Source organism: Lichenostomus cassidix, unplaced genomic scaffold (genome assembly GCF_008360975.1).
Source record: "Lichenostomus cassidix isolate B80296 unplaced genomic scaffold, HeHo_3.0 HiC_scaffold_569, whole genome shotgun sequence".
NCBI lineage: Eukaryota > Metazoa > Chordata > Aves > Passeriformes > Meliphagidae > Lichenostomus > Lichenostomus cassidix.
The window spans coordinates 35537-47896 of NW_028147651.1; the positions used below are offsets into that span (position 1 = coordinate 35537).

General features: G+C 48.3%; 1 protein-coding gene across 1 annotated transcript in view; it reads right to left on the reverse strand.

Moving 5' to 3' along the window:
* LOC146420983 (CUB and sushi domain-containing protein 2-like) overlaps positions 1 to 10087 on the reverse strand; it is a gene marked incomplete at both ends in the record, with an annotated part of 45178 nt that extends 35091 nt beyond the window's left edge. Inside the window, 6 exons of the mRNA XM_085047830.1 lie at positions 1904 to 2028; positions 3307 to 3510; positions 5688 to 5783; positions 6637 to 6750; positions 7279 to 7395; positions 9845 to 10087. Of these exons, the coding sequence (XP_084903956.1) occupies positions 1904 to 2028; positions 3307 to 3510; positions 5688 to 5783; positions 6637 to 6750; positions 7279 to 7395; positions 9845 to 10087 (899 nt within the window). The remainder of the gene's footprint in view (positions 1 to 1903; positions 2029 to 3306; positions 3511 to 5687; positions 5784 to 6636; positions 6751 to 7278; positions 7396 to 9844) is intronic.
* Between the last annotated feature and the right edge of the window lie 2273 nt (positions 10088 to 12360).

A 12360-nucleotide genomic window follows, 5' to 3' on the forward strand; every position in this document is an offset into this window, starting at 1 on the left:
TCTGCCCAGCAAACAGAACACACATATTTAAAATAAAACAATAAAAAAAAAAAATCAACTCCCCTTCCTTCAGCCACTTAAACCCATTTCCTCCTTGATTTATTCCGGGTAACAAACCAGGCTGTTAAAGTTCCTCCCAAGTATTTTTTTTCAGCGGGAAGAGAGCAGAGTTCACCCAGCAGGAATCTCAGTGACCCCCATGGAGCCATCCCTGCTCCCACTGACCAAACCAATCCCTTTTTTCCTGCCTCATTACACCCCCGTTGTGATTCACATTACCCAAAGTGGAGTGAGAATGAGCGTTTTGTTTGCTCTTACGATGCCTAAATTATTTATTCTCCTCTCCCACCCCCCTAACTGAACGGAATAAACATTTTTAAGGTCCTAATTCTTGTCTGACATGTGGATTCACGAGGGATCTGCATCTATTTACTGCCATGTGGATAAATTAATTCGCTCAGGAAGGTTTGCGCCGGGAATGAATAATTCATGGCAGAAGTGCCAAGTTCCTACCCTGATTACATAAAACCTCTGCTCTGGAGTGGAGAAAGCTTCATTGCACCTCCTCCCCTGATTTACAGCTGTTTAATCGTTGGGTAAAAAGGGGGGAAAGTGATGCTGGAGTTGGGATCTAATGAAGGAGAAGCCAAGGAAGCCAGGATGGGTCCAACTCCAGCTCCAGCTCCAGCTCCATGGTCACTCCATCTCCTCCTCCCCTGATTTACAGCTGTTTAACCCTTAATCGTTGTGCAAACAGGGGGAAAGTGATGCTGGAGTTAGGATCTAATGATGGAGAAGCCAAGGAAGCCAGGATGGATCCAGCTCCAGCTTCATTCTACCTCCTCCCTTGATTTACAGCTGTTTAACCTTAATGTTGTGAAAAAGGGGAAAGTGATGCTGGATTGGTTTGGGGGGGTGGTGGTTTGTTTTTTTTTGTTTTGTTTTTTTTGTTGTGGGGGTGGTGTGGGTTGGTTTGGGGTGGGGGGTGGTGTGGTTTTTTGTTTGTGTTTAACCCTTAATCGTTGTGCAAACAGGGGGAAAGTGATGCTGGAGTTAGGATCTAATGATGGAGAAGCCAAGGAAGCCAGGATGGATCCAGCTCCAGCTTCATTCTACCTCCAGCAGAATCCAACTCCAGCTTTATTCCTCCTCCTCCTGTTTGTTTTTTTTTTGTGGGTGGGGTGGTGTGGTTGTTTGTGGGTGGGGGTGGGTTGTGTTTGTTTTGTTTGGGTGTTTTTTTTGTTGTGGGGGGGGTGTGTGGGTTGGTTTGGGGGGGGTGGTGGTTGTTTTTTTTTGTTTGTGTTTTTTTTGTTGTGGGGGTGGTGTGGGTTGGTTTGGGGTGGGGGGTGGGTTGGTGTTTTTTTGTTTGTGTTTTTTTGTTGGGTGGGGGGGTGTGTGGGTTGGGTTTGTGGGGGGGTGGTGGTGTTGTTTTTTGGTTGTTTTTTTTCCCTTGATTTACAACTGTTTTACCTTTAATCGTTGTGCAAAAAAGGGGGGAAAGTGATGCTGGAATTAGAATCTAATGATGGAGAACCCAAGGGAAGCCAGGATGGATCCAGCTCCAGCTTCACTCCACCTCCAGCAGAATCCAACTCCAGCTTCATTCCACCTCCTCCCCTGATTTACAGCTGTTTAACCTTTAATCACTGTGTAAAAGGAGAGGAAAGTGATGCTGGAGTTAGGACCTCATGAAGGAGAACCCAAGGGAAGCAGAGCCAGGATGGATCCAGCTCCAGCTCCATGGTCATTCCCTCCCTGGGGCTGCCCTCAGACCCCTCACTATTTTAGATCTTGGGAGCCAAAACCTTTCTCCAAAACCTATTTTTCCCCCCTGGAAATCCCAGGGAAGCAGATGGATCACGCCCAGGTCACACCCATCCCACCCTCCCTGTCCCAGCTGTACCTGGATCCCTGCTCCCTCGGGAACTGTGATTTTCCACACGCAGTTGAGGCTGTTCAGGTAGGGCTCAGGGAATCCAGGGGACAGGATGGTTCCTTTCCTCTCCGTCAGGTTTCCCCCACAGGGCACTGCAAAGAGGAAGGAATCAGCTTTGTGCTCGAAACATTTTTAAAATGACAAGAAATCAAGAAGTGGTTGTGATTTAATGATGAGATTTGTGGGAATAATCCTCTTTCCAGGAGCTTTTTTTGGTGCAACTTTTGGCACATTCCTGGGGCGTGGGGAACACCATTTTAGGATGAGATTTGTGGGAATAACCTGGATTTTCCCAACCTGTCCCCGAGTCCCCAAAAGCTGGAAGAGACCCCCAGGCATCATCACCAAAATCCAAGTTCTGGACACTTTCAGGACAACCCAGAGCACAGCACTACTCTGAAAAATCCCACTGTTTTTCCCAACCCATTCCCAAGTCCCCAAAAGCTAGGAGAGACCCAGAAGCATCACCAAAATCCATCTCCTGGACATTTTCAGGACAACCCAGAGCATGGCACCACTCCAAATGACCCCACTCATTTCCCCATGTGGCTCAACCCATTCCCAAGTGCCCAAAAGCTGGAAGAGACCCACAAGCATCCCCAAAATCCCAACTCCTGGACACTTTCAGAAGAAACCAGGACAAGGCACAGCTCCAAATGAACCCACTGATTTTCCCAACCTGTCCCTGAGTCCCCAAAAGCTGGAGGAGACCCACAAGCATCCCCAAAATCCAACTTTCAGGACAAGCCAGGGCATGGCACCACTCCAAATGACCCCACTGATTTTCCCAACCCATTCCCAAGTCCCCAGAAGCTGGAATAGACCCACAAGCATCCCCAAAACCCAACTTTCAGAACAACCCACAGCCCAGCACTGCTCCAAACAACCCCACCAATTTTCCCCACCCCATTCCCAAATCCCCAAAAGCTGCAAGAGACCCATAAGCATCCCCAAAATAGAACTTTCAGGACAACCCAGAGCACAGCACTGCTCCCAACACCCCCACCAATCTTCCCTACCCCTTCCCAAGTCCCCAAAAGCTGGAATAGACCCACAGGCATCCCCAAAACCCAACTTTCAGAACAACCCACAGCCCAGCACTGCTCCCAACACCCCCACCAGTTTTCCCCAACCCATTCCCAAGTCCCCAGAAGCTGGAATAAACCCACAAGCATCCCCCAAATCCAACTTTCAGAACAACCCACAGCCCAGCAGAGCTCTGAATAACCCCACCAATTTCCCCACCCATTCCCAAGCCCCTAAAGTGGGGTATAGAACTTTCAGAACAACCCACAGCCCAGCACCGCTCTGAACACCCCCACCGATTTTCCCCACCCCATCCCAAGCCCCCAAACCGCGGTGTGACCTACCCAGGCAGGTTGGCACTGACGCATTCCACTGTGCCAGGGCCCCGGGCATGGCCAGGCACTGGATGGCCGGCGAGCCCCGCAGGCCATAGCCAGGGCCACACTCGAACCGCACCACGGCGCCCACGGCGAAGTCGCTGCCCAGGCGCCGGCCGTGCCGCGGCTCAGGAACCGAGCTGCACTGCGTGGCGCTGGTGCGCGGAACGGCTGGGGGGTTGGAAAACAGACCAGTGTGAAAATTCTGTGTGACTTGAATCAAAAGTTCTGGTTGTTTTTACCCCGGGAAAAGGGATTTTAGGTTTCTTTCCAGGGCGGTGTTCTGCCAGGTGAGGTTTGGTGGACTCGGCGTATCGACAGAGTGGAGGAAGCCAAAGATGAAGAGATGTCGCTGTTGAGCCGCTGGCAGAGAAAGCAACCCAGTTCTCAGTGGCAAGAAGGAAAAAGACCTTTATTGTTTTGATTTCATCATATATATAGAGTTTTCAAAAGCAGAGAAAGCAACCCAGTTCTCAGTGGCAAGAAGGAAAAAGACCTTTATTGTTTTGATTTCATCATATATATAGAGTTTTCAGAGGTCACCCAGATTGGTCAGTCAGAAACCTCCCCCTAGGCCTGATTGGCCAGGCCTGCACCGTCCAGATCTTGGGACACTGTTTTTAATAACATCCAAACTTTATCTTTGTTTATAAAACACAAAAGGAATTCTCATGGGAAAGACCTGTGCTAGCCACAAAGAGCTATCAGCAGAACATCAGCAGACAGCAGTGGCTATCTGTCGCTGTTGAGCTGCTAGCAGAGAGAAAGAGTCAGGCTCTTCAGTGTGGCAAAATTCTGATTTTATTAATTAATTCCAACTTCTATAGACTTTCAGAGACCACAGGATTGGGTCAGTTCAAAACCTCCCCCTAAGCCAACTGGCCAGGCTTGAACTGCCTATGTTTCCAGAGACTGTTTCAATAACATCTAAACTTTATCTTTGGTTATAGAACACAGCAAGAAGAAGAGAAAAATTTCACGCAGGAAAGAGTCTGTGCTTGCCACAGCTATCTACAAACATCTACCTGCAGCAGGGCTGAAGACATCTGGGCAGGAAAGGACTGAGAGGGAAATTGGAGAATGAAAAATCGAATTAACATCAGAGGTGAGGAGATTCAGATCCAATGGGAAACTGAATACTGGGGGTTTGCTCAGCTCTGGCCCAATGAACACTGACCCAATACATTTCTGTGTATTTGAACTGTAGAAAATATCTGAAAAATCCAGTAAAATCATGTATCCTGGAATGATTCTCTCTGCACAGCCAAAGGATTTGGCAGTGACTTCCCAAAAAGTTGGTTTGGAGGTTTCCCAAAAAGCCTCCGTGGGGAACCCTTTGGGTTTCTCAGCTCCCCACGGCCATGAAGGAACAGCAATCGGAAAAAAATCTTTGGAAAAGAGAGAAAAGGGGGATTTGTGATGTTGCTGAAATGGTGGAATTACAGCTGAATACCGGAAATTACAGTCAAAGCAAGCAATGAGCCTGGAAGATAAGTGAGGAGAAAAACTCATAATAAAAGAAGATCCATTGCCGAGAAAGAATTCAATTAATATTTCCCTCTGAGTTGCTTTAAACTGATGAGTGTTTAGTTAATTAGAGTCTGGCCAGGCAGATCCAAATCAGGGCTGGCTCTTTTTCCTCCTGCTCTCCACGCAGCTCTTGCAGGAGGGAGGGAGCAAACCTTCCCTGATTCCATCAGAACCTTTGCTCCGCCGAGCTCTTTGAAGATTACAATCACAACCACGGCTGTTTTTACACTCATTAGGCAGCAATTCAAGAGAACAGCTCTCCAAACACTCCAAAATCCAAACCGCGCCTCACTTCACCCCTGGAGAAGGCTCAGGTCATGCCACTGTGTGTTCCCTCCTGGCAGCAAAAGCTTGGATGTTCCCACAGATAACTCCAGGGAGCACGTGGGTGAGAAATCCCTTCTGTCTCCCTGCTGTTCCGAGCATTCTTTTTTATTTACTCCCACAAAATCCCGGAGTTGTTCTCGCCCAGCGCAGCACAAAGCTGCTGCTGGAAGGATCAAGGGGCAGGAGTGTGACAGCCCTGTGACACGAAGGGAGGGAGGATTTCTGAGCTGCCAGACAGGATTTCTGCTGCTTACACCCAGCAAAGCGCTAAAAACGCCAGCGGGAAGAATTGCTGTGGATAAATCTCCAAATTCCCTCGGTGACTCTGGGCTGAGGTGGAGTTGATGCTAATCCTGAGTGGGAATGAAAGGGCTGAATGTGAACTCCCCACAGCAGCCAGACAGCTCTGCTCCCAAAGGAATCCTAATTCCAGCGACATTCCCAGACCCCAAAAGCAGCTCAGGACACTTCCAGAACACACCTGAACTCACCTTGGTAGACAAAATGAAATCCCTTGGCTGTGGATTGTCCCTTGGAGCTGAACTTGATGAGGATCTGGTTGGTGGTGGCCAGAGGCAGAGATTCCCCTGGATGGGGAGGAGGGAAAACGGGAGAGATAGAGGTGAGGGAGCGAGTGACACAGGTGGGACAGTGCTGGGGGGCAGCAGGGACAGGGCAGGGACAGGGCAGGGACAGGGCAGGGACAGGGGCAGGGACAGGACAGGGACAGGACAGGGACAGGGCAGGGACAGGGCAGGGACAGGGCAGGGACAGGGCAGGGACAGGGCAGGGACAGGGGCAGGGACGGGACAGGGACAGGAGGGACAGGGCAGGGGCAGGGACTCGGACAGGGACAGGGCAGGGCAGGGACAGGACAGGGACAGGACAGGGACAGGGCAGGGACAGGGCAGGGACAGGACAGGGACAGGGCAGGGACGGGGCAGGGACAGGGCAGGGACAGGGCAGGGACAGGGCAGGGACAGGGACAGGGACAGGGCAGGGACAGGGCAGGGACAGGGACAGGACAGGGACAGGGCAGGGACAGGGCAGGGACAGGGCAGGGACAGGGACAGGACAGGGACAGGGCAGGGACAGGGGCAGGGACAGGGGCAGGGACAGGGGCAGGGACAGGGGCAGGGACAGGGACAGGGCAGGGACAGGGACAGCAGGGACAGGGACAGGGACAGGGACGGGGCAGGGACAGGGCAGGGACAAGACAGGGACAGGGACAGGGGCAGGGACAGGGCAGGGACAGGGACAGGGCAGGGACAGGGCAGGGACAGGGACAGCAGGGCAGGGACAGGGGCAGGGACAGGGGCAGGGGCAGGGGGGACAGGGCAGGGACAAGACAGGGACAGGGACAGGGACAGGGGTAGGGACAGGACAGAGACAGGACAGGGACAGGACAGGGACAGGGCAGGGACAGGGACAGCTCGGTACCTGTGTGGGAGCCCGAGAGGGAGCTGAGCAGCCTCGATTGCTCGGTGGGACCATCGTGCACCTCCACCACGTCATTGAGAGCCGTCTGGAAAAAGGCAAACTGCCCGAAGAGCACTGCGGGGACAGGGAGAGGGGATTCTTATTCCTACTCTTACTCTTACTCATTTTTGTTCTTATTCTTACTCTTATTCTCTTATTCTTACTTTTTTTATTCTTATTCTTACTCTTATTCTTATTCTTATTCCACTCTTATTCTTATTTCTTATTCTTACTCTTATTCCATTCTTATCCTTATTCTTACTCTTACTCTTATTCTTATTCCATTCTTATTCTTATTCTTATTCTTATTCTTATTCTTATTCTTATTCTTATTCTTATTCTTATTTCTTATTCTTACTCTTATTCCATTCTTATCCTTATTCTTACTCTTACTCTTATTTTTATGTTTATTCTCATTCTCATTCTTATTTGTCCTCCAGTTCATCCCTGCCCACAGTTTACCCCCAGGAGCAGGCAGAGCTTACTCAAAGGAGAAAATAACATTAATTTTTTAGAAGCATTTCTTAAAAATTACCACTAAAAAACTCAACAAACAAGAGCTGCACACTACAAGACAATCCCAAAAAACCCCAGCTGTGTTACCATAGTCCTTGGGCACGACGATGGAGTAGAGGCAGACCTGGCCAGAGGTGTAGTTCTGGGGGAAATTCGGGGACAGGACGACTCCATCCGAGCCTGTGTACTGCCCGCCGCAGGGAGCTGCAAGGGAGAGGGCAGGGAGCATCCCTGGAGCTGCACATCCCCTGCTCCAGGGAGCTTCTCTTGAGCAAAAATCACGCTGATCCCAAGGTGAGTTTGTGGGATTATCAAACCATCCCATTGCAGTGGGATTTGGACTAAATCCCCACCTGAATTCTGGTCAGGATGAGCTCCTTTCCCCACCTTTCCTCCCTGCCACAGCCTTCCCAAACCGGGGATTCCACTCCTCCCACCACCAGCTGCCTCTGCATTCCCTCCTCACATCAAACCTGACTTCATAAAATCAGGAAAAAAACCAAAATAACCACACAAAGAAACCCTAAGGAAAAACCCCAAACAACCCTGGTTTTGTTTTTCTGCCTGGGAAAGCCCAGGATGGAGGGTTTGGATCAGCAAGGATCAGGTTTGGCCAAGGTTTGAGTTGTTTCCTGACTCCTGGATCATGGGGTGTGTCAGGCACTGCATCCTCCAGGCCAAATCTCCTGTCTGGCCCCAAAGAAAGCTCAAGGAAACTCCCAGAAATCAGCTTTTCTTGTTAGAAGATGCGCTGTTAAACCTTGAAAAATGATGGAAAACAATTCCTGGTAAAAACCGCGAAAATGATGGAAAACAATTCTTGCTAAAAACTCTGAAAAACTGAAAAACAATTCCTGTTAAAACTCTGAAAAATGATAGAAAACAATTCCTGCTAAAAACTCTGAAAAACAACAAACAAGAACTCCTGTTAAAAACCCTAAAAATGATGAGAACATATTCCAGTTAAAAAGCCTGAAAAACGATGAACAAGAATTCCTTCTAAAAACCCTAAAAATGATGAAAAACAATTCCTGTCAAAATGAACAAGAATTCCTGCTAAAAACCCTAAACATGATGAAAACCAATTCCTGCTAAAATTCCTGAAAATGACAAAAACCAGTTCCTGCTAAAACCCCTGAAAAATCATGGCACAGAGGAAAAAACCCTAAAAATTATGAAAAACAATTTGTGTTAAAATGAAAAAAAATTCCTGCTAAGAACCCTAAACATGATGAAAAAGAATTCCTGTTAAAACCCCTGAAAAATGTCAGCACACTGAGGAAAAAACTCTAAAAAATGATGAAACACAATTCCTGTTAAAATGAACAAGAATTCCCGCTAAAAACCCTACACATGACAAAAACCAATTCCTGCCAAAACTCCTGAAAAATCACACCACACCAAGGAAAAAACCCTAAAAAAAAAACAATTCCTATAAAATCCCTAAAAACACGCACAGCAGGAAAAACCCTAAAAAAACCCCAAACAATTCCTACCAAAACCTTTTGGTTTTTTTTTTGGTTTTGTTTGTTTGGTTGTTTGGTTTGTTTGATGAAAAACAATTCCTAACAAAACCCCTGAAAAATCACGCCACACCGAGGAAAAAACCCCAAAAAAACCCCCAAACAATTCCTACCAAAACCCCTAAAAAACTACATCACACTGAGGAAAAAACCCTAAAAATGATGAAAAACAATTCCTGTCAAAATGAACAAGAATTCCCGCTAAAAACCCTAAAAATTACGAAAACCAATTCCTGCTAAAACCCCTGAGAAATCATGCCACACCGAGGTAAAACCCCTAGAAATAATGAAAACCAACTCCTACTAAAACCCCTAAAAAACCACAGCACACTGAGGAAAAAAACCCAAAAAAAATGAACCAACTCCTACTAAAACCCCTAAAAAACCACAGCACACTGAGGAAAAAAACCCAAAAAACCCCTAAGCAATTCCTACCAAAACCCCTACAAAACCATATCCCACCAAAGAAAAAAACCCCAAAAACCCCCAAACAAATTCCTACCAAAACCCCTACAAAACCACGCCACACCAAGGAAAACACCCTAAAAAAACCCCAAACAATTCCTACCAAAAACCCCTACAAAATTACATCACACCAAGGAAAAACCCTAAAAATTATGAAAACCAATTCCTGTTAAAATGAACAAGAATTCCCGCTAAAAACCCTAAACATGACGAAAACCAATTCCTGCCAAAACTCCTGAAAAATCACGCCACACCAAGGAAAACACCCTAAAAAAACCCCAAACAATTCCTACCAAAAACCCCTACAAAATTACATCACACAGAGGAAAAAAACCCAAAAACCCCCAAACAATTCTTACCAAAACCCCTACAAAACCCCACCACCCCACGCAAAAACCCCTCCAAACCAACACCTCACTTTCCCATCACTCCCACCCTGGTGGCTTTGGCTCCCTCCTGTCTCCAGGTGACTCACCTGTGCAGGTGGGGCGGGGCAGGTGCCAGGTGGGTTCCCCAGGTGACTCACCTGTGCAGGTGCCAGGTGGGTTCCCCAGGTGACTCACCTGTGCAGGTGGGGCGGGGCAGGTTCCAGGTGGGTTCCCCAGGTGACTCACCTGTGCAGGTGGGGCGGGGCAGGTTCCAGGCGGGTTCCCCAGGTGACTCACCTGTGCAGGTGGGGCGGGGCAGGTTCCAGGCGGGTTTCCCGTCGCCGCCCATGGCGCAGGTGAGGGTGGAGCCCCCCTGCAGCTCGTAGCCCCCGTCGCAGTAGAAGGTGATGGTGGAGCCCAGCTTGAGGTCTGTGCCCACCCTGGTGCCGTTCTTGATGGAGCCGGGGTCGAAGCAGGATTCCCTGGGGTTCTCTGTAGGGAAAGTTTGGTTAGTGGGGTTATTTTCAGGGTTTTTCCCATCTGGGGATTTGTTGGGTTTTTTGTAAGGGATGGTGCTGTTTGCAGGGTTTGGGTTCTGGTTGGGTTTTGAGTTGGATTAATGGGGTTCTTCCCATCTGGGGATTTGTGGGGTTTTTGTAAGGGATGGTGCTGTTTGCAGGGTTTGGGTTTTGAGTTGGATTAATGGGGTTCTTTTTGGGGTTTTTGTAAGGGATGGTGCTGTTTGCAGGGTTTGGGTTCTGGTTGGCTTTGGGTTCTGGTTGGGTTTTGAGTTGGATTAATGGGGTTCTTTTTCGAGTTTTTCCCCATCTTAAACTCTGGGGATTTGTGGGATCTTCATAAGGGATGGTGCTGTTTGCAGTGTTTGGGTTTTGAGTTGGATTAATGGGGTTCTTCCCATCTGGGGATTTGTGGGGTTTTCATAAAGGATGGTGCTGTTCGCAGGGTTTGGGTTCTGGCTGGGTTTTGAGTTGGATTAATGGAGTTCTTCCCACCTGGGGATTTGTGGGGTTTTCATAAAGGTTTATGCTGTTGGCAGGGTTTGGGTTTTGACTTGGATTAATGGCGTTTCCCCCATCTGGGGATTTGTTGGGTTTTTTGTAAGAGATGGTTTTGAGTTGGTGTAAGGGATTTTTCCCACCTGGGGATTTGTGGGGTTTTCATAAAGGATGGTGCTGTTCGCAGGGTTTGGGTTTTGAGTTGGATTAATGGGGTTCTTTTAGTGGTTTTCCCCATCTGGGGATTTGTGGGGTTTTCGTAAGGGAATGGTACTGTTTGCAGGGTTTGGGTTCTGGTTGCTCATATGCTCTTTTTCCACCCAGGAACCCAAAATCCAAGCCAAGAGGCAAAGATTTCACCGAATCCCAGAATCAGTGAGGTTGGAAAATCCCTCCAGGATCATTGAGTCCCCAATCCTCACCTTGTCCCCAAGCCAGAGGGCCACGAGGATTAATTTTATTGGTGATGGGGAGGACCTGGCATGGAGAAATTGTGGATTTCTCACCCCTGGAAGTGTCCAAAGCCAGGCTGGACATGGTTTGGAGCAGCCTGGGATGGTGGAAATGTCCCTGCCATGAACTGGGTGGCTTTAAGGTCCTTTCCAACCCAAACCAGCCTGGGATTTATTATTAATAATATTTAATTCATCCACATCCTCAGATATCTCCAGAGCTGGGGATTCCACCCTTCCAAAGCCTGACCAGCCTTCCCAGGAGGAAATTCCTCCTGATGTCCACCCTGAGGCCATTTCCCCTCCTCCTGTCCCTGTCCCTGTCCCCAAACCCCATCCTGCTCACCCTCCTGGCAGGCAGGGAATGAAAAATCCCCTCCTGATCCTCCTTTTCCCCGGCTGAGCTCCTTCCCAGCTCCCTCAGCCTCTCCATCAAACTCTCCCCACTCTGCAAAGCACAACATCCCAGCCCAGGCCGAGCAGGGATTCCAGATGTGCCACATCTGTTCCCCTCCTGCCCCTCCCTGGCAAGCAGGTGAGCTGGAGGCCTCCAGATGTGCAGCACATCTGCAGCGATGCCTGAATGATCACAGACAAAACCAAGACATTCTTCTCTCTGCTCGCCCTGCCCTGCAGAGGTAAAAATCCCATTTCCATATAAAAATTCCAGGGAACACTACAGAGCTGTCAGGACTTGGATATGTCTTTCCTTCTTCTTCTAACAGCTTTTTTCTTGCTCTTTTTTCCCTTTCCTTTTATTTTTTCCCTTTTTTTTCCTTTTCTATTTTTCCCTTTTCTTTCTTTTTTTTTCTTTTTTACTTTTCTTTCTTTTTTTTTTTTTTTTCTTTTTTTCCCCCTGCCTGCAACATAATTAGAGGCTTTGATTAATCCTGCTCTTTTGTCATTTGGAAATTGCTCATTAAAGACGAGGGCTTTGCTGAGAGCTCAGGGAACAATCCAAGGGTGGTTGAGCATTAAATCAGGATTTTGGGGAAGGTGTGGAAGGAGAAACAGGAAACCAGCAGAGCCCACAGGTCTTGCTTTTGCTTTTCTGCCTGAAAAAATCAGATTATCCCACGGTTTTCTATCCACTGGAGGTGATCCAGGTCAACAGGGCATGGAAGGATGGGAATTTTTTTTTCTCACACAGTATAAATTCCCTATTTTGGGAGCCTCAGACTGATCAACCTCCACTTCCCATCACACATTTTGTATCCTCAGCCTTTAAAAAACCCCTGAAATCCTGGATTCCAGAAAATCTGGGAAGTGCTCAGAACTGCCTCACCTGCTCAGCCTGGTTTTGAGAGCTAAACCTCAGAGAAATCCCCCAAAAAAAACTTCCCAG